This window comes from Colias croceus, chromosome 4, assembly GCF_905220415.1.
Source record: "Colias croceus chromosome 4, ilColCroc2.1".
Taxonomy (NCBI): domain Eukaryota; kingdom Metazoa; phylum Arthropoda; class Insecta; order Lepidoptera; family Pieridae; genus Colias; species Colias croceus.
Genome location: NC_059540.1, coordinates 425,658 through 444,977, shown reverse-complemented (window position 1 = coordinate 444,977; position 19,320 = coordinate 425,658). Strand labels below are relative to the sequence as shown.

Sequence of the window (19,320 nt, the reverse complement as noted above, 5' to 3'; positions counted from 1 at the left end):
TTTATTGAATGATAGGGAAGCGCTTTACCTATGCGCTTTACCACTATCTCGCCCACCTTGCCTGATAGGCCTGATAGAAAGCTGAGATGTGGCCTAAGATGGAGCGCGCTTCCTCAAAACCTGTTCACTCTTTTCTTGAAGACCTCCAGTGTACTCGTCGGGGAATATAGACTCAGGAAGCATGTTCCAGTCCCTCGCGGCTTGAATGAAGAATGTCGATCCGAACCGCTTTGTCCGGTCGCATGGAAGGTCCACCATATGGCGGTGCCTAGTCCGTGCGCCTCGACGATCGATAGAAAAACGGAGATGTGCCATCTCCGTCAAAGTGTATCCCGATAAAAAACCAATAACTTGCCACTCTGCCTGCGACAGAAATTGAAAAAAAGAATTATGTCAATAATTGTCAATGTCAAAATATAGAACTATCAACTAGCGAAAAAAAATCCGCTTCTAACGAAGAAGCGAAGGATTTAACGTTTATAACGCATATGTTTACTGAAAACTATTCAAAGACGTATATAAATCAATTTAAAAGTCAATAGCTATTCAGTTAACATAAGTTTTATATAATGTTTATATAATTTTTTCTTAGGGCGTAAGGTGTTCCGTCATTGATATTGATTTGTTTGGGGATCAAGGAAATTGTTTTAAAATGTGAAGGAACTGTCTTAAAACCCTGTGGTTTTTTCATGTTATCTGCGTTGTATGGAAAGTATGCGAAGAAAGCTACATTAGGTAGAAGCAAGAATGCATTCAAGATGAAAACTAAAAGTTTCCTGTTGTTTTCGACATCGGTTTTCGCGATAAGTATATTCCTGATAGTATTTCACTCACAACCGCCACAGTCATTCCAAAATATTGTATCGCAAACGCACCAACATATTAAGGACTTTCAGGTAATTATATTGCTTTTTATAAAAAAAAAAAAAATGTAAAAAACTAATAGAATTTTAAATATCCAATGGTATAACAGATCATTCTATAATAAATTTCATGTTATATGCAAAGCAAGAACTAATATGATAATATTGATTTGAAATATTAATTTTTAAATGTATTGGGGTTGTTTTAAAGACATTACAAATAAAGGATAATTTCATTCTAAGAGCTAAGATGAAGAAGATATGTATAACACCAACCAACTACAGACAAACAATATTGTATATAGTAGCTGTTTACACACAAGGATAAATAGAATTGAGGAAACAAATTATATTGTATCAATGAATATATACAAATTTTAATCTGAAAATATCTGAACATAGCAGGTATCTTTGCCTCAGGATCAGCTCCGAGATGTGGAGGAGAGACACCTGGTGCAGGAGGAGCGGTACCTCGCCCTGGTGGGCCTGTCTGGCCATGTGGAGGCCTGGAAGAACACCACCCTGCCTGCCATTGTGACGCACGCCCGGAACAACGAACATGCTCTAGTGGTGGCCTTCATACGGGCTGCACAGAAGTTGCCATACACCATACTTGTCTATAACATTGGCCTCAAACCATACTCTTTGAATGTGGTAAGTTTTAATGGTGTCTCTATATTGTTTTAATAATGTCTATAGTGTCTATGATGTATTATTATATTGACGAATTTGTTATAAGTATTGTTCTTGTTTCATAAAATTCATTCTTTAAAAACGAATTTCCTTCAATGTGTAAAATATCTTCAAAGTTAGCTTGGTCCCACCCAAATGATTAACTATAACATGATAAAAACTGATAATGTTTCCATTTATTTCTCATTATGTACTTGAGTTGGCTATATGGGTGTAACTTTGTGAACCATATCTTATCTTATTATCTGAAGTTATACATTGGCTTTGAAGTGGGCTCCACGTTGCAAATAGGAACATATTCTAAAATTGTAAATTATGTACTGCTACTTGTATATTCCATATTGTATGATAACCTATTTTCTATAAATTATTTTAACATTAACTTTAATGAATATCATAGTTAAGTAGATGGTTTCTAAACTGCCACATTAAATCTTTTATAAAATTATCTAGAAAATTATATGTAAACTTTGTAGTATTTGCCTTGAAACTTGGAATACATAAACACAACATATGTTTGTTAGTGTTATTTACTGTACATATATAAATAAAACTCATTTATATATTCCAGGTATCAAACTATTGTAACTCTTCAAAATGTGCGGTGGTGGACTTTGATCTGAACATGTTTCCATCACATGTCGCTGATGAGAGCATCACAGCGTTTCGCCCCCTCATCATTCAGGTGAGATTATATGATTAGACAAATGTTGCTAGTATAAGCACTATGCTATTATTATCCATATAAGGAATGTCGCAAAAAGACATTAATTTTGCTTCTTAAGAAGGTTGACAATAATCATGTTAAGTTACTAAGTAGTAAGTTTTGGTAATCTAATTAGTAATTAATAAGGAAAATTGTGTGCTGAGTTGATTTACATAACTTGTTCTTTGTATTTTAATGTACATTATAACTTATGAATATGTAGGACTAAAATATCACAATAATATGTCTATTATATCTTAGTTAGGTTTCCTGTTTGTTCAACGATATTAAAGTATAAATGAAATGAAATGAAATGAAAACATAATTACATAAATAAATAGTTAAGATCCATAAGGAAAAATAGCATGACATTGCTTATTCCATTGTCTTAATTTTTTCTTATTGTAATACAAATAACTAAGGAAGTTATGTCTTACTAATCGGAAATGTATAGTGACTAGCAAGTTTAACTATCAAATGACTCACGAAGTCAGCTACAATTAACCTTTGTTACCTTCCTCTAATTATGGCGAGTCTAACACTATTACATTGATGATTAATTTAAATAATTACACAATTGTTTGTATCTTGCTAGTGATAGCAACTAGATATAGTATATATATTTTTGATAGTATGTGTCTAAAGCAAATTTTAAAAGGATATAATTTTACAAAATAAAAAATAAATAATGAATTGAGAACGTCCTCCTATTTTTGAAGTCAGTTAAAAATATCTGAAAATGTAGTGAAGCTTTAATTAAAGCATTGCTTACAAAGGTATTCTAACAAACTATATTTATTTACTAAATGTATTTTCTTCTAAAGCACGCTCTGAGCCGCGTGGGCGGAGTCATATACTGCGAGACGACGCAGCGCTGGCGCGGCTCGCCCGCCGCGCTCGCGGAGGTGTGGAAGCGCGCGGCCGGCGAGGGGGCGGGGCCTGCTGGCGCTGCGGGGGCGAAGGCTCCGGGGGCGGGGGGCGCGGGGCCGCTGGGCGTGGTCGCGTGGCCGCGGCGCGCCGCCGTCACGTCGCTGACGCACCCGCACATGTTCACGTACTTCCACGCGGACGTGGACGACTTCCTGTTCGTGCAGATGCTGGACACGTCGCGGCTCGTGCTGGCGGCGCGGCCCCGCCTCGCGGACATCATGCGCCCCTGGGTGCAGTGCGCGCTCACCAGCGACTGCATCATGCCTGTTGGTGCGTTACACTCTAATATTGTGCATTTGTTTTTTTGAATAATTTGACTGTCTCATCTCTAAATTTTATTTTTCATTTTTTCACTTTTTAATAATTATCATAAATGTTCACCGTCGCTCGCAGGCGCGCAGTCGGACGGGTGCCGGTTCGACAAGAAGCCGCAGTACCGCTACTCGGGCTGCCACGGGCAGGACGCGTCGGCGCTGAGCATCATCCTGGGGCTGCGCAGCGGGTTCGAGGAGGGCGGGTACGCGGCGCGCGGGCCGGCCTGGGGCAGCGCCTCCGCGCGCGCCGCCAGCTCGCTGCTCGCGCAGCTCGAGCGCAACGCCACCACCACGCCCGCCGACGCCGACGAGCGCACCGAGCGCGACGCGTAGCCCCGCCCCCGGCAGTGATAGCCCCGCCCCCGCTAGCCCCGCCCAGTGCATTGTGACAGTGTACCACCCCGCCCCCACAAGCAGCCGCAACGATGTCTACAAGTCAAGATAGATCAGTCGACTGATGTCAGAGATTCATTTATTAAATACAGAAAAATATTTTTTCTTATCTTTCAATTAATTACCCCAATAAGAAAATAAGTGATGTCATATAAAGGGAGACAGTTAAAAAGTGATTTAGCATGCGGCGGTGGCATTGCCCGACTCCCACCAGACGACCGTTGGCGAGCACTCATGGTTTACGAACGATATACCGATATGTATTACGACATACGAGTAGTGATTTATATGAATATTCTGTTTGAATACGTGTTGAACGATGTCTAGGCTGTTGTGATGTAACCTCAGTTACGTTGTTGTACAAAATTATTGTTAAGTTTATGACATTGGAATGAATCGAATCACATTGTATTCCTGGTAAATGTTGTGATTTTTTTACATTAACGATGTACACGTGTGTATAGCCTAAAAGTAATAATACTGAGATTCTATCCTGTGATAATAAATCACTATTAAGACTTTAAAAATTAAAATATATGTACTGTGATAAGTCCATAACATTATGGCACAATCCTGTTTATGTTATTTCTTGGCAATGTGACAAATAAATATCAAGAAACTTACTCATTTATTAAAATATTTATTGTAAATTTTTTATTAAACTTTAAAACAAATACTTTAGTTTAAACTAAAATATACATGATTTTTGATGAATCTATATTTTGTAAATGAAAAGCTGTAAAAAAATTCGATTCATTCCAATGCGCACGCGTCGCTGATTGTATGGTTTTTGTAAATATATGTTTATGTTATTGTAATAAGCATCACTGCACGATAATGTTGTATTTAACGCAAGCACAAATATGATCTCAAAATTGAAGTTCCGGGAACTTTTGCTATATACCTACCTTGTACATTATTTGCTATTCACTTTGTATAGTTCTCTATTCTTATTGATTTTTTTATTATAGTATTAATTTAGGGTTCAATTTCACTTCGGACATGATTTATACGAGTTTTAAAAGTTATCAATACCGTGATATTCATAATTTTATACATCATTGTAAAAAATTGAGAAAGCATAATTAGATCTGATAAACAACAAAAAATCCGCGGTGAAAGTTAAATTTTATCCTCATAATATAATAAAATTCATAATAAATTATTTTCTATTACATTGTCTGTTTGAATTTGTAAGCAATCTCATTTATTTTGTAATTTTATACTTACCTCTTTTATACGTATTGAAGTTTTACAACGCTTTTTTATTATATGGTATGAGGACCATTTTTTGTTAATTTTTTTATTCACGCAATTTTACTAAATGTCATAATTATTTGCTTTCCGATTATCATACGTATTTATTACCACTTAGAATCTATTTTTGTGAATATTATCGAAATAGACTTTAATGTGAATCGTAAAAGCAATAGTAGAATGGTATTTAATTTTAAAAACGGCATAGTGTGAAGTTGTGTGTAAAATAACACTAAATTACATACTGAATTATGTTGCTTGTCTAATAAATAATTAATTGAACTTCCAACACCTAATACAAACCAAACGATATATTGTATAGTCTATACCGCAAACATTACATTCGTGTTATTTTATACATTGCTTATGCTATTCCTAAATAACATTATTTATTGCCTAAAGATAATTTTCAATGATACAAACAAAATGTATCCAAGTACAATTTAAGTGAGATTTTTTCTATTCAACAATTTATTTAATATTTAGGTATTGCCATCGTAAAAATTTGATAATAGTGATAGCACATAGTAGAAATCTAATGTTTTAAATACTTTTTTTAGCGAAAATAAACAATATTTAATGTTTTTACAAAATGGTAGCTGACATATTCAGTATTAATATTTCTTCAACAGAAAAACAGTATAATTCGTAATAGACATACCTAGATAAGTTCCGTAAAATATAATATCAATAGTTTTTATATGTTTTATATTCAAGTCATATTTTATGCTTTTGCATGTCTGCAAAGATTCGAGTGACTTGAATCGGTAATAATAATAATCCTTACATTATAGAACTTACCTAGCAATACGTAGCAATGTTGCAATGATCCAAAATTCTCATAGGTCTTAAACTTCATTGATTAATTTATTATTAGTTAATCATAATACATTATTGATTAAAAGTGGTAAAATAGTGCCTGGGCTCCGATATACACAAGCTATCCCTCGGGGATCATCCTTGATGTTGCGTATTCAATTTTGTTTTCAAAAATTATTGATTTTATACTATAAGTATTGTAATTAATTATACATATAAAATACTGTTGGCGCAGTTAATTAAGAATTCCTCTTTCCGAGTGATTAAGCATTTGCTAATTTTTTTTTTGCACGCTCTCATTTGTAAATGAGAGCGAGTGTCGGCTTCCTATCGCTTCTGTAACGCTATTGTATATTGTCGAACGCGAACTAGTCTTTTCATACTTTATCGTTATATTATAATAAATGCGCTTGTCCTAAGGTCCAATAATTTTAGTATATTTTAATGTTGTATTTTGTGCAATATTAATTTAATTAAAAAATGTAAATTTGTTCGATATTAAGATTTGCAAAAGACGAATTATTATTTGTTTTCTGATAACAATATTGTGTATACTTAGGAACCTGACTGCTAGAAACTTGTAAGACATGTCTCCAGAATGTATCGCTTTATATTATCCCACCCGCGCATTGATGTTGTCATTGTTTCGTCAATTAAGATATAAGGATCGTGATTGGACTGTAATATTGTCGCTCCAATAGACAAGATATAATATGTAGGATAAACAAGCGAATGCATAATAAAATGCGGCTCACCATTTCAATATATTTGTAATGAATACAAAAGTTGAAGAAATTTTCAGTACATACCTTTAATTAGAAGATTTAAAATGTTTATGTTTTCAAACTCTTATTAGCCACTATGTGTTAAAAGTCGTGATATTTGTTTTATCAGAATTGAGTTTTGTCACATAGTCCGCTCATAAGCATTACATATCGTACAGTTTTTTTACTTGTATTTAAAGCGTCGCACATATTTATTGAATATTCCAATATCATTGAATAAATGAGTATTGAAAAATACCTTTGTTTTATTTAATTTTGCCTTTTTTATTTTATAATCCTGGAGATCGACTCGCCGTTTAGTTAATATTGTTCTTGTTTGGGGTAAATCGCGAGAAATACAATTTTTGCTGAATAGTCAGTCGAAATATTTACATAACAATATTGATAAAACAGCTATTTTTAAACTTTAAAATGTGGGAAATAGTATATCTGTAATTAGAAAATTATATTATTATCTGTGTAATATATTTTTGATTTATGCATGTTTATTTCACCCAAATTTCACCACTAATAGGGTAATTGCGCTGGTTTGCCGTCCAGCTTCTGTTTTCGTCCATTTGACTGACCTGCTACAATCACGTGCGTAAAACTTGAATACAAACCTACCTTCCCGTGCAAGTTTGCACTTTTTACGGTCCATAATGTTTAAGCAACAGTACTATCAACATTAAAATTTGATTTGACAAGAAGAGAGTTCAAAAAATTAACGTAAATGTGGCCGCTTCGCATACGTGCCTTGCAGATGTCATCGCGCGAGAGAAAAATTTGCCGGCGAGAAAAGTTCATGGTAAGGTAAATCACTGTTTTAGCTAGTTTACGTAATGTTTTTGGTACGTATGTTTATTTATAAGCATAATAAACGCAATTATAAGTGTTTATCATACATTTTTATAATAATCTTCGAAATATTAAGTGGACGGATACTAGGTTACCAAATTCTCAAAATATTTGGTTTTCGTCCAAGTGGACGGAAACTCAAACAGCAACGTGAATATTTGTTAGGGTCATTTTACTTTATCGGACCTTTAAAATACTGAATAGTTTCTCCCGAAGTGATCTTTATTGCTATTAGTTTAGTTTTTTTGGTTTCCGTCCACTGCTATGTCAGTGCTGCCAAAATAAAAAAATATTTAAAGAAGTGGACGAAAACTAAATTTAGCTTTAAATGTTTTAGTTTTCGTCCATGAATGAGTATTGGAGTATCCAAAAATTAAATATAGCCATTCTTTTGCATTACTTTTCGTCTATTTTTACGTATTGAAAAGTTTTCTATTCAGTATCTTCCTTATAAATAATTGGTGAGGGCCAGAGTGTTGTAGGTATCTAATATTGTCATTCATTCAGACATGTATCATTCTCCTTATGTGAAGTAGAGTCAATTATTCGTAGCATAAATGGGGGTAGGTCAGACATAATACACTGTATTTTTCTTGATTATCATTCACTTGAGTATCATCTTTTATTCTAGGTCTGTTTTGCCAATGCAGTATTTTTTTATTATACTTACTCAACATATGGTTGAGGCCACCAGGATCCCCCAGCCCGATCCCCCAGGGGATCCTAGTGAACTCATCGGTTCACCAGAATCCCCTCATAATAAAATGAAGTAAAGATGTTATCACACTGCTTAAAAATATTTTATTTAACAATATCTAAAAAATGACCTACGCTTATGTCGCTGCTTATTAATTCCATTTGTGTTTCTTGTATAAACTTATCAGTTGCTATTTGATCTACCTTACGTATTTGTTTTGGTTGCCTTCGCTTTTGTTCAGAATCTCTTTTTAATGCATTCAATAACTGTAGAATGTTAGGGCGTTTTCGACCAATCATTTTTAATAAACCCGAGTTCCAACTTTCGCAACAATTATTGGTGCGATGTCTTTCGCTGAAAACTGACATCATTTTTCTGGTATCGTCATTTTTGAGCCAGTATTTCATATAATTTACTAACTTCAGCATGTTTGGATAATCTTTACTCATACTTAATATGTTTTTTAAAATATAGTTCCACCCTTCAGTCATATATTCCGTAGGTAACAATGGCATAGCACCGCACAACATAACCACTCTACTAGTAAATTTGTTTTTAAGTAAATTAAGTTTTTTTCCCTTTTTACGAATATTCTAATATTCTTACCAAATCTATTCCTTTGTTCTTGATGTCAGTTTTTAGCGAAAAAGATTCTGAACAAAAGCGAAGGCAACCAAAACAAATACGTAAGGTAGATCAAATAGCAACTGATAAGTTTATACAAGAAACACAAATGGAATTATTATGCAGCGACTTATGCGTAGGTCATTTTTTAGATATTGTTAAATAAAATATTTTTAAGCAGTGTGATAACATCTTTAAGTACTTCATTTTATTATGAGGGGATTCTGATGAACCGATGAGTTCACTAGGATCCCCTGGGGGATCGGGCTGGGGGATCCTGGTGGCCTCAATCCAACATATCCTCAGAAAGATCTTATTGTTTTTAGATGGCCTCGAAGGAGTCTAAGAAATCTAGAAAAAAAAGACGCTGCGTACACTGAAGATTCTGTAGCTAAAACTTATTATTATGGCTGTGTGTTTATAGTAACGTACTATCTTAAATACTTTGTTGTAATACTTTGTTTATCATTTGATAAACAAAGTATTAGAATGAAAATTTTTGTTGTTAGAATGAATATTTCTGTTTTTTGATGTTATTTCTTAGTCCTGTAATTATTACTTGTTTCATTTACATTGTAAGGAACGCATTCCTTTCTTTATTACGAATGATTATACAGTCATCACTAACGCCTATAAGGACTGCCAAGTGCTACATAGATCTCAGTGTTGACTAGTTATATTGATTATTATTAGTAAAACCACAAGTAAAACTAAACCTGGGTAGTGAGAAATTGTAATGTTAATTAAATAAACATATATATTTACCTGTAATTGATTTTAAACTTAATAGTTGACCTACCCTCCTTTTTCTACACGGTGGTCGAAAACTAGCTTACACTAGGACGAAAACCAGTTTTTTTGGACGAAAACTAGCATTTACCCTACTTTTGCAGAAAATAATTTAAATAAAAAGATACATCAAAATGATTTATTTTCCCTTAATATTATCTTAAAGAAGACTATATAAGGACTTAAAAAAAAATATATGTTTAAGGAAGGGTGCTCCAAAATATTTATTTCGTATCACAAAGTTGGCAACTCCTATAATTGGACGAAAACCAGCGCAATGACCCTATTATTTTTGCTCTGTACACGATGCAAATGAAATAAAAACGCAAATGAACGAGACGATGAATGATTGATGATGAATGACGAGACATGGAAATCTAAATAATGCGCAACTAATTTAATTTTGAGTCCCTGTGATTCAAAGGCAAAGATTTTACATTTATCTCTAAAATTGACCACCTGCTTGGGTTAGTGCACTTAAATCGTGAGCGTAGAACTAAAAGGTTCTGAGTGAAATAAACAGTTCTATAGAAGGCTAATAGACCAGCAGGTTAAGCCTCGAGTTTAATTTCGAAGCGTTCAAAAATGATAAAAAAAATCACAGTAGTATGAAATGGAGGGGAAACTAAACAGCACATCTAAATAATATGTAGTTATGTATACCTATGTAGTAATCTATACATATAAGACATCTATACATATAATAAATCTGTAGATGGGTCAATTCTGTACATTGAAAATATTGAAAAAATAAATACCAGGGGGTGTTACTGGATCGATACCAAGCCCAAATATGTGATTAAAAAAATTTTTGTCTGTCTGTCTGTCTGTCTGTATGTGAAGGCATCACGTGAAAACTAGCGGTTCGATTTCGATGAAACTTGGTATAATTATACCTTATTATCCTGGGCGTAAAATAGGATACTTTTTATCCTGGAAGAATACGTAGAAAAAATTAATCTTAATTTTTCAGTTTTATCCATAGACGTTGTTCCGCAGAACCGCGAACACACGTTGCGTATTATTATAGGCCTAGCCGTATTTGGGAATTGGGTCCAATAGATATTTATAAGATGTTATTGTCAGAGGTACTCAAAATGGAGAAATAAACCATCCACGCGAAGACCGACATCCGCGCGGACGGAGTCGCGGGCGGAAGCTAGTATATAATAAATCTGTAGAAGGGTCAATTCTGTACATTGAAAATATTGAAAAAATAAATAGCAGGGGGTGTTACTGGATCGATACCAAACCCAAATATGTGATTAAAAAAATTTTTGTCTGTCTGTCTGTATGTTCAGGCATCACGTGAAAACTAGCGGTTCGATTTCGATGAAACTTGGTATTATTATACCTTATTATCCTGGGCATAAAATAGGACACTTTTTATCCCGGAAAAATACGTAGAAAAAAAGTAAGTAAATCTTATTTTTTCCGCGCGGACGGAGTCGCGGGCGGAAGCTAGTTAATAATATCAATATATATTTTTTATTTTTGAAGTCGGTTTTTTTTAATAGTTATTTTTTTGTTTGAAAAAAATTATCGACTCGATCTATTGGTCCTACCAACTAATGGTCCGATCTGTAATCGTTATTCAAAACAAATGTGCCATTTTTTGGAATACTTGAACACTACTGTCTTAGGCCCGTTCGACTAGGGCCCTTCCGGCCTCCTCCACTCAAGCGACAGCCCAAGTCGAGGTTCGAGATCCCCGTGGCGGGGGGACGCCCGCCCGCATGGCGCTACCAGGGTGAACCTTCAGTCCACCCACGCGTCCGCGTTAAAATGTAGAAGCCTTTCTGGCTAACATTGAGAAACGAGAAACACCACACAAAAAAAAATCTGTCTTAGACTTCTATAGACAAAATTTTAGATCAAAGGTAAAAATAGGGAAGTCAAAGAAAAGAAATATTTAATATTTACAACATTTAATAAATTTGTATTCTAAATAATAAAATTTGTAATTGTAACGTATAATTACAGTCAATACACGATTATTAAATAAAATTAGTATTTACACACAGATAATTAAGCGGCAGTAGAGCATACTTCACTACATATTGCTTCATTCTATAAATAGTGTTATAATTTGTAGAACCCTGACTAGTCGCTACGTACCTAAGTACAATTACGATATCAAATTGATTTTAAATTCTGTAGTCTAAAATTTAGAGAGAAATGGCAAGTGCTGTTTATTAGACTTTTTAACTGCCTTGTACATAATACACAATATAGTAACAGTAACATCGTCTAAGTTAAATTGTAAACAATCTCACTCATTGGACAGTAAGCCTTTGGAAGTACATAATATAATGCATTTACTATATGTACTACATATTATAGTAATTTAGTAAATGCATTCAATGTCGTACATTTAAATTACCAAAGCCATATTATTTTTTAAATTATAATTAGGAATGGGATATTTGCTTAGGCCACACAACTATGGAATCAGTAATGGCTTTGTCATACAGAACGCGTTTGTAACGCGCGTCAGAGCGCTAAACTGTCGCCACATGCCGCGCTATGACGATGTATTTTACGCGTTAACATAACGCCAGTTTAGTGCTCTAATAAGTGCTAAGTACGCTTTCTGTTTAACAAAGTCATAAGAATATACACTAACACACACTGTATAGGCACAGAGGAAAAGCCACATAAAATATATAATATAATGTCATATGAGTAATCTTAATAATAAATATATTGTTATTAAATCTATACATAAAGTAATTCGATTTATCGGAAGCATTTATATTTCGCGTCGCAAAGGAACATTACATAACATACAATGACTTAATAACCTATATTGAGTACCTACTTATTAAATTCCATGATTTTAATAATTAATGGCAATAAAACAAGAAGGCATTAACATCATTTAAAAAGGGATTTTAAAAGGAATAAGTTTATTTTTTTATTAATGGCAATATTAATATGGATAATCTTTGCAAATTCTGAAAATTAACTAAAAAAGAATTTGAACGTTATAATATGTACTGTATTACTGTACTAATAAAATAGATTTTATAGCACTATAAAGTCCTATAATAGGATTTCTTATAATTAGGAATTCAGTGCAAGTTTGGTTCTAATCACAGTGAGAAGAATAAATTTTCCGTTAAGACTATTTAGTCGCGAACAGTGATATGTTTTAAGTTTCGGGTTTTTTCTCGTCGTCCTTAAAGAGTAATGGAGTCATTCCCAGAAAACAACCAAGAGTGATGCCCAGAACGCGACCCTGTAAGAAATTGAAAAACACACTAACTTAAACATGAGGTTGTAACTGTATAATTATTGTATAAGTGTGTATGAACACTGTGTAATCTTGCCACCAGATTAAAGAAAAACCGGCCAAGTGCGACCGGATTTGGACACAGAGGGCTCCGAAATATCCTATTTTTAATTAAAACATTAAAATTATGAATTAGGTAATTTTTCTTTTTTCTGTGCCGTTATAGTAGCTTTATAATATTATATCAGTCAGTTCAATATCAGTTCTTCTCCATAGATCCATAGATCTCTCCATAGATTCTCCATAGATCTTCTATCCGAATCGGTGAAAAATGTAAAAAAAAAAAATGTTATAACGATTCAAAAGTTCTTTTATAGTCTAATTGAATAAAATAAAGGAATGTTATGCCTCCTCCACACTACTCGCGAAGTTGAACGAGGTTAGACGAATAGAATAATGTAGAGAGGCACTTCGGCTTACTTCGTCCAACTTTACCTCGCCTCGGCCGACTTCCGATTGTTGTCGGTTTTTGCGCCCGAGTCAAAGGGCACGAAGTTACCTGAAGTTCGTTCTGAATATGAACGTATGCGTTCCTCGCGAAGTTGAACGAGTGTGTAGTGTAGCACCGCGGACTTCAGTCAACTTCGGCCGAGTACTTCGCCGAGGAACTTCGCGAGTAGTGTGGAGGAGGCATTAGAGAAGCTCACCACGTTGGCGAAGCGGCGGCTGACGGGCATGTCGAGCTGCACGGGCGACAGCGCGGGCGCGCCGAGCCCGACGAGCGCGGCGGCTCGCTCCACGTAGTACGACGAGCCGATGCCGATCACGTCGCTGAACGTGTTGCCCAGCGCCGCCGCCGCCATCGTCGACAGCGTTATGTACGCGCTCATGCTGCTCTCTATGCGGTCGCCCTGGAAATATACCATGAAAATTATTTTTGACGTGACAACGTCTTATAAATTGGTTTGCCGGGTGACACTTCAAGAAACTGCGTTACGCTCCGCTCACGTTATGCGCTCACAATGAGAGCGAGTGAGAGGCACGCGTCCCTTCCACTCGGGCATGGTTAGCCCGCCTAAGAGCGAGAGAGACAGACATAAAAAGTCATTGTCACGTAAAACTTTCGCCCGTATACCGACTTTACAGGCAACCAATTTTTTGAACAATTTTGTATCAAAGGATTTTAAATATAACTTTAGCATATTATATGTTGTTTTTTTGTTTTAAACTTCCAATACTCTCTGATTAAGCTTGCAAAAATTTATATATAAAAATTTACAATCATACATAATTTTTTTTGTATTATTAATTTTGTGGTGAAGAATAAGAAATAATATGACTAAATTATTAAACATTCATGGCTATGTGAACTTGGCACCTGACTTTTAAATAAATCACATTTTTTGCGTTTATTTGAAATATTCGATATGTAGTATAGTAATTAATTAAAATTATTTGTTTGTAGACAATCAATGATAAATGTTTATCTGTAAGAAACAACCGGAAAAAATATTTTTGCAATTTTCGGGGATGTCTGGTATAAATATTTTATAGGTGCAACTATACTACTACATAACGAAATATTTCAAATGAACACATAAATGTTTTCTTTTGGTACCCAACTAACCAAGTACACATAGTCAACATTCATTCATAACAAGATATTATTTACTGTTACTTTACTAGTTCATTCTGCAGTAAATACTACTAAATTAATTGTTATCATTAACACAATCTTAGCCAAATACATAACTCAAACATTGATTCATACCAACATCACTTATAAGAATTTTGTAGTCACATATTGTCCACATTATCAAATGACGTTTATTTAGCTCTGATGTAAGTGTAGAAGCTGTGTTATCTCTACACTAAGCACTGTCTTAAGATAATAATTACTTTTATCTTGATGTTGATACTTACAAATCCATACTTATATAAATGAGAAAGAATATCAATCTGGTTTGATGTCTGTATTTAGCTGTGAATATGAATATAGCTGAATCACAGGACAATACAATTTGGAACAAATAGTTTAACACTTATTGGCCATTTTTAGGGGATAAAAATTTCTGTTCACAGATTTAAAATAAATATTTTTAACAATTTACTTACAGCAATTATCATGATGAAATTATCCAGAAATCCAAACCCTATGAATGGTATTGAATTTGCAAGTGATACTGAAAAAAAAAAACATGAAATAATCATATTAATAAAACAAGACAGTAAGTAATCTAAAACAAAATATGTATAAATCAAGATATGTTTTATCTTTTACAAATTTTAATCATTATATAATAATTAATTATGATTATCATTCTTTAAAATTCTAACTTACAATGCAATAGTTCCCTGGTTGATGGTTTTGGCACTGTAGCAGCTGAAAAAATTGATTACATTAATATTAGCCAATATAAGCAAATAATAATTAAGACAATATAAGTCATTCTGCTATTTATGGACACAATCTATGACATCATCAGTAAGCAAATCCTTTAGTAAAGCATTGAATAATAATAACCAGAAAACACATACCATATTTTTTCTTGAGCCAATCCTCAGGAACAGGGCAGTAAGTGCCTGTAGGATCCACATCCCCAAGAGTTTGAACCTTACTGGGCCTCCCCAACTTTGTTCTCCATCTCTGGCCAGCTAACTTGTCTATAACATGCTTTAGGTATTAGTAGAGAATTAACCTTCATTATTTTTTGTTAATTAAATAAATTACCTTCGAATTCTTCTTTAATTCTATTCGATTCGTATTCTTGTAGGGCGTTGAATAGTATTTTTCTCTCATCCTCTTTTAAATGTAGTACCAGTTCTGTCGCGTGCGCTTTTGTTAGTGGTCCTGAGAGCTGGGGTGGGTCTTCAAAATCCTTAGAGGTAGGTCCTAAACCCAAGTTTCGTACATTTTTAGCTAAAGGAGAGAAACTTTTAGCGTTAAAACACCCCACAGCAGCACTGTAACTGTGTCGAATTTGTGGTTTGAATATAGTACTTTCAGTGCCAATTTTAAAACTAAGGATAGACGATCCACTTATTCGTTTTATTATTTTCATAGATTTCATTTTTAAAATACTTTACATGAATTATTTATTTATTCTAAAATAAATTCCGACGCTGATCGACAGTTTTGACTTTTGATGGGGTTTTGATGGGGTTTTGATTGGTACAAATCTGACACTTGAAAGTTGAAAGTGACGTTTGATCTGACATATACCTAGTAGATAGGTCACAAGATAGTTATACAATAAGTTACGGGTTGCTGTAAAAAAATATATTTATAGCACACATAAGAAGAATATTTTTCAATATATATTTTTATATTACTATTATGTAATATGAAATGGGTTTCGAGGGTTGAGAAATAATTGCAAAGATATTTCTATTTACCTACGTAATTTGGAACGCATCACATAATTTTTGTCTCCTCCTAAAATCGCGACTTCAACAAATTGTGTCAGCAGATTGTGGGTTGTGTTGAACCGTGAGTAGGGCCTTTATCCGATATCGGACCGGACAATGTGAAAACGCTCTTGTCTCCTCTCATTCAAGTTTGTGAACTTTCAGCAAACTTTCAGTCCTCACTCCTCAATGGATTATGACATCCCTGTGATTTGACAAATGTCATCTATGAAATAAAAATGTTTCCAAAATATAGAGTACAAGTTCGGGATTAATATTTACGTTTAATATTGTTACTTGTTAGCGGTTTTATTATTTTCCCACTGTCTATATCAGTATAATTTAAAGTATAGATGTGTAGTCGCTCCTTTAACTTATTGTAATCATAAGAGAGTGATCTTATTTTTATGAAAGTGCTATTGGAAATTTAACAATGCACAATGTTGGAAGGCTTAGTGGCTTGGGTGTTAAACAATTATCTTGGAAAATATGTAGAAAATTTAAATACCGATCAGCTCAGTGTGGCACTTCTTTCTGGTAAGTTAAAAGAATGTAAACAAACCTCACAATACAAACAGGAAATATCTGTTTCCTTACTAGTTAAATAATATGTTCATTTTATTTCACAAAATATTAAATAATCAACTGGAAGATCGTATTATGCAATACTTAAAGTTTCATACATTGAAAACAGCAACAAAAAAAAAATATTTATTGATGTTCCAGGTAAGGTTGAATTAGAAAATCTTCCATTAAAGAAAGATGCATTACGGCATTTGGGATTGCCAGTGGAGATCAAAGCTGGCTTCATTGGGAAGGTGCAGCTCCAAGTGCCAGTCCGGCAAATCCGTTCAGTGCCTTGGCTCATTGCTATTGAGAAGCTGTACCTTGTCGCAGCTCCTGTTAATCTAGATGAGGTTTGTTGCATTTCATTATTTGGCTGTGTTCCAAAATTGTAAAATAATGAAGATGGATATAGAAGTGCTATAGCTGCCAATATTGATGATGCATGTGTGATTAATGGAATGTGGTGCCTAAAATGTAGTCCTTAATATGTCATGGACATAATGTAGGTAGAAAATATGTATATATATATTTATTTATTTATTATGTCTGTAAATAAAGATTTTAATAAACATCTGTTCAGTTGTGCCAATTTATTTTCATTAATTGGATTTTAATATTTGAATAACAATATACCTGGTATATACTTTTTCAATTAGTGTCAATGTAATTTACTACTATACTAATGCTCTAATTTGTTTATAAATATTAAGTTTGATACTGTTTATTTCATCTTTATACAATGATAAAAATCTGTAAAATAATTTTGGTAAGAATGTTACAAGTTAGCAATAACCTTCACCTTTGTCACAAAGATTAGATAATCAACTGTAAGGATTTTATTATGAGTGATGAATGTGTCATATCAATGTTTACATTTTGTACCAAATATATCGGAAATGATAGAGAACATTTCTAGAATTTGATACCTATGTTTTTATTATATGAATATCATTATCAGGTCAGGAATTATCTTTAGAATATCTACTGACCTGAATTCTTTTGAACACTAATAGGCTTACCACTATGTTAATGAGCTCATGTTCCACAGTTTTAACTGTTTAAATGACTAATTATGTATAAGCATTCTTGTGTTTAGGCTAAAGTATTCACATTGTAGAAGAAATGCACATGAAAGGTATCAGGACTCATTTTAAATACTAGAATAAAGTACTATTTTAATAATTACAAGCTTTGGACTTGCGGTTTTGCCCACATTGCCTAAAACCACGCTATTCCTCTTGAATCACTCTATTTGTGGAAAAATATAACCACATCAAAATCCGTTGTGATGTTTAAAAGCAATCATAGGGTCAGAACGACACAACACAACCAGACACAACTTTCATATTATGAAGTGATACATTTATATTGAATTATATTTTTAGTGGGATGGTGCAGTGGAAGCTACCATAGCACATGAGCAAAAGGTATCAATTCTCGATGCGCTAGAAGCTCAGTGGCGAGCGGAACACGAAGCTAGTGACGCGGGATACTACGCCACATCCTATTCATCATGGCTCAACTATGGGACTGGCTTACTAGCCAATATTGTAGAGAATCTGCAGGTAAATGACAAATATTTCAGAGTTTTCTACTGGGAAATGATTTGTTGACAGAAATTATTCTCTATCATTCTTAAAACGTGGAATTTTAAACGTCTTTCGCTTTTGCTATGGCAATGTAGTGTACATATAAATAAATACATCTGATTTAAAGTAAATGTCACAATTGTTATATTGTTTTTAAAATAGGACACTATGCAGCAAGTCATATTTTCAAGTTATCATAATCCAATAAACTGTTAAATTTCCAGTTGAAAATAAACGACGTGCACATCCGCTACGAGGACGCGCTGACGTGCGGCGGGCGCGCGTTCGCGTGCGGCTTCGCGGCCGAGTCGCTCGCGGCGGAGTCGTGCGACGCGGGCTGGCGGCGCGGCTTCACGCCGCTCGACGATCCCTGCTCCTTTAAGCTGCTCGAGCTCGTCAACCTGGCGGTCTACTGGGATCCCATGCCGGTGGCCGCTATGATGGCGGATTGCACGATGTCTGAACTTACGGTGAATAGATTTTAGAATTCGTAGTAATGTAGAGATTTGATTCTTTATTTGTTTATTTTGTATAGTATACACTTAATTATAAGAGAATATCATCAATAAAAACGGAAAATTGTTTGTATGGTACAAATTTCTAATTTTTTAAATTTCACTTTGTCCTTTTTGCTCTGCTTGTCTGATCTTATAGAATACTGAAAATGTAACTTTAACATGTAATTTTAAGTTGTAAATAAAAAATTTCTTGTTTTATTCATCCGTTTAGAAAATTGCAAAAAAGTTCAATTTTTTATCTTATAAGCGAATGATATGATTTCTCAGTTCAGAATGCAATGAATATCGATCATCTA

General features: G+C 34.1%; 3 protein-coding genes across 6 annotated transcripts in view; 2 read left to right on the top strand and 1 right to left on the bottom strand.

The window, feature by feature from the left end:
* Nucleotides 1–424: 424 nt before the first annotated feature.
* Nucleotides 425–6,997, top strand: LOC123691059. 3 transcript variants are annotated; one of them, XM_045635266.1, is made up of 5 exons: nucleotides 425–896; nucleotides 1,284–1,517; nucleotides 2,128–2,241; nucleotides 3,087–3,462; nucleotides 3,586–6,997. In XM_045635266.1, the coding sequence occupies exons 1-5, from the start codon at nucleotides 690–692 to the stop codon at nucleotides 3,837–3,839; spliced, it is 1,185 nt and encodes a 394-aa protein (XP_045491222.1). In that variant the 5' UTR covers nucleotides 425–689; the 3' UTR covers nucleotides 3,840–6,997. The 3 variants fall into 3 exon arrangements, with proteins under 3 accessions (XP_045491222.1, XP_045491221.1, XP_045491220.1); XM_045635265.1 differs by having other exon boundaries at nucleotides 1,269–1,517; XM_045635264.1 differs by having other exon boundaries at nucleotides 1,266–1,517.
* A 4,621-nt stretch (nucleotides 6,998–11,618) lies between these two features.
* On the bottom strand, nucleotides 11,619–16,079 carry LOC123691367 (transmembrane protein 65). Of its 2 annotated transcripts, none has more exons than XM_045635717.1 (6): nucleotides 15,674–16,079; nucleotides 15,481–15,606; nucleotides 15,284–15,325; nucleotides 15,058–15,125; nucleotides 13,650–13,853; nucleotides 11,619–12,948 (listed from the first exon to the last, which is right to left on the bottom strand). In XM_045635717.1, exons 1-6 carry the CDS (start codon nucleotides 16,011–16,013, stop codon nucleotides 12,862–12,864), a joined length of 867 nt encoding a protein of 288 aa, XP_045491673.1. In that variant the 5' UTR covers nucleotides 16,014–16,079; the 3' UTR covers nucleotides 11,619–12,861. The 2 variants fall into 2 exon arrangements, with proteins under 2 accessions (XP_045491673.1, XP_045491674.1); XM_045635718.1 differs by having other exon boundaries at nucleotides 15,481–15,616; nucleotides 15,674–15,888.
* Nucleotides 16,080–16,598: 519 nt separating this feature from the next.
* Nucleotides 16,599–19,320, top strand: part of LOC123691493 (vacuolar protein sorting-associated protein 13D) — a 60,328-nt gene continuing 57,606 nt past the window's right edge. Inside the window, exons 1-4 of the mRNA XM_045635912.1 lie at nucleotides 16,599–16,887; nucleotides 17,077–17,267; nucleotides 18,303–18,482; nucleotides 18,731–18,976. Of these exons, the coding sequence (XP_045491868.1) occupies nucleotides 16,791–16,887; nucleotides 17,077–17,267; nucleotides 18,303–18,482; nucleotides 18,731–18,976 (714 nt within the window). The 5' untranslated portion in view covers nucleotides 16,599–16,790. The remainder of the gene's footprint in view (nucleotides 16,888–17,076; nucleotides 17,268–18,302; nucleotides 18,483–18,730; nucleotides 18,977–19,320) is intronic.